The sequence below is a fragment of the Eimeria mitis genome, genomic scaffold (assembly GCF_000499745.2).
Source record: "Eimeria mitis Houghton genomic scaffold, Emh_scaff3615, whole genome shotgun sequence".
Classification (NCBI taxonomy): Eukaryota; Apicomplexa; class Conoidasida; order Eucoccidiorida; family Eimeriidae; genus Eimeria; species Eimeria mitis.
This window is the reverse complement of record NW_013571959.1, coordinates 1-2,126: the sequence shown is the minus strand read 5'-3', so window position 1 is coordinate 2,126 and position 2,126 is coordinate 1. Positions and strand designations below refer to the sequence as shown.

The 2,126-nt window shown below is 58.5% G+C and overlaps 1 protein-coding gene across 1 annotated transcript; it reads left to right on the top strand.

Moving 5' to 3' along the window:
- Nucleotides 1-1,134: 1,134 nt before the first annotated feature.
- Nucleotides 1,135-2,011, top strand: EMH_0067840 (uncharacterized protein; the record flags this gene model as incomplete). Its single annotated transcript, XM_013498670.1, has 2 exons — nt 1,135-1,847; nt 1,960-2,011. 2 exons carry the CDS (start codon nt 1,135-1,137, stop codon nt 2,009-2,011), a joined length of 765 nt encoding a protein of 254 aa, XP_013354124.1.
- Between the last annotated feature and the right edge of the window lie 115 nt (nt 2,012-2,126).

Below are 2,126 nucleotides of genomic sequence, written 5' to 3'. Positions count from 1 at the left end.
ATGCAAGGAACCGCGTTGGTGCTGCTGCTGCGCTGCACACTCGAAACCTCCCTCGCCAAAGCAGCACCCGCTGCCGCTGCTGCTGCTGCTGCTGCAGTTTAGAGAGGACGGATGGCTTAGGAGGAAAGCCGGCACATCAATCCCCCGCCTCGTCTTGATGTGATGCGCAAGCGCTGAACAGCTGGACCCCGGCAGGAGCAGCAGCAGCAACAGCAGCAACAGCAGCGAATGCTGCAGCGGAACCTGGTGCTGCTTCTCGTGGGTGACCGGCGGCAGCTGCATAACGGCGTCAAGCAGGCTTCAAGGGGCCTGCAAGGCCTTTCTGTCTCCCATGGCTGCTACAAGTCGCGCTGCTGGTGCTGCAATGACTACTCCTGCTCCGGCAGCCTGTGAGTCGCAGCAGCCGGCAGTTGTCTGCTGTTGCTGCAGCTTCTGCCTTTGCTGCCTGTGCTGCAGCAGCAGCAGCAGATGCTGCCGCTGCTCTTCCTGAATCTGGAGGGGCAGCTGCTACTGTCTCGTGCCGGATTAGAAGCTGGGGGGTCGGCCTCCTCCCTGGGGATCATCGACTCCGGGTTGGTGTTCTGTCTTTTTGCCTTTTGTTGGTCTGTACACTTAAAAACTTATTAAAGGCCTTTTCGAGTTAGAACCCACATACTTTTCGCGCCTCGCCGCTGCTGCTACCGCTATTCCCCGGTCCGCCCACGGCAGCCCCAAGCTGCTGCTCTCTGCATGCGGAAGCGCCGTAATTTCATTCAATTGTTTCCCGCTAAATCTGCAACAATAAGAAAACGGCATTTAAGCGGTATGGATTCCCTTGTGCTCCTGCTGGCTGCTCCTGCGTAATGCTGCCGCTGCTGCCGCTGCTGCTGCTCTGACGGTCTCTCCCGGTTTATTCCTCAAGACCTCCGGGCGCAACCAGCAGGAGTACATCAAAGAGCAGCAGCAGCAGCTGCTGCAGCAGCAGCAGCTGCTGCTGCTGCGACGCTCAAGAATAACCAGCAATACCGCCACAGTCAAGCTCCGCAGCTCCCATCAGCTTGCTGCCGTTGTTGCTGTTGCTGCTGTTGCTGCTGTTGCAGCAGACACCCTCATCAGTGCCCTCCGGACACCTGGAGCAGCAACACCAGCAGCAGAATGGTGGGTTCTACAGCGGTTGGCACCCCTCGGGGGTCGGTTGCCACGACTGGCGTCTCAACAGCGGCAGCAGGAGCTGCTGGATGCTCGCCTGGTGCCGCTCTAAACAACAGCAGCAACGGCTACAGCAACAGCAGCTGCTGCAATGGAGTGTCTGCATTTAAGTCTGTTTTGCCTCTAGAAGCCTCTATATCGGACATTGTGCACCGAATAGCACAGGAAGTGCTGCAGCCAATCCTCGTCCCGTCGCAGCAGCCCTCCCCCCCGTCGCCTTTCACATTCACACACCTGGATCAGCTGCAACAGATGTTGCAGCAGCGCTGCCCAAGCAGCAGCAGCAGCAATACAGGCACACCAAGCCGTCGCGCAGCGGGAGGCGTGGCGGCCGCTACTGCAGCTTGCCGTGGCAGCAACTCTGCAGCAGCAGCAGCAGTAGCGACAGGGACAGCAGCAGCAGCAGGAGGCTCACGTTCTGAGGTTAGTGGTGCTGCAGAGAATTTGTCTTTTCCATCCGCACAGCCGCCCAGGTGTATAGACAGCCGGTCGCTGCTGGCGCTGGTCCCCCATGACGGGCGGCTGTTGGGCCAGGAGGCGCTGGGGGGCCTGGCTATGGCGGTTGCTGCTGCTCTCAACACGGTGCAGCTGCTAACTCCAGAAGAGAGAATCAAATGCCGCATGCTGCCGCCTGATCGTTCCTATGAAACAAACTACAGGTGCGCAGACACCCGAAGTGTATTGACAGATTAAACAGGAATTCATCCATACACGCATCTACGCAGGTAGACATGAAAGACAGCTGATGCTGAGTGCTTTGTGTTGCAGCAGATGTCCTACACTCGCTGCAGCAGCAACAGCTGCTGCTGCAGCGAGCACATAGGCATGGGTGCCTGCATGTCTGCATGCATGCGTGGGCCTTTGCGTCTTTGTTTTGCATGCAGAGAGTGGCGGGACTTCCTGCTGCGGAAGCAGCCAACTGGAGCTTCTCTGAGTTG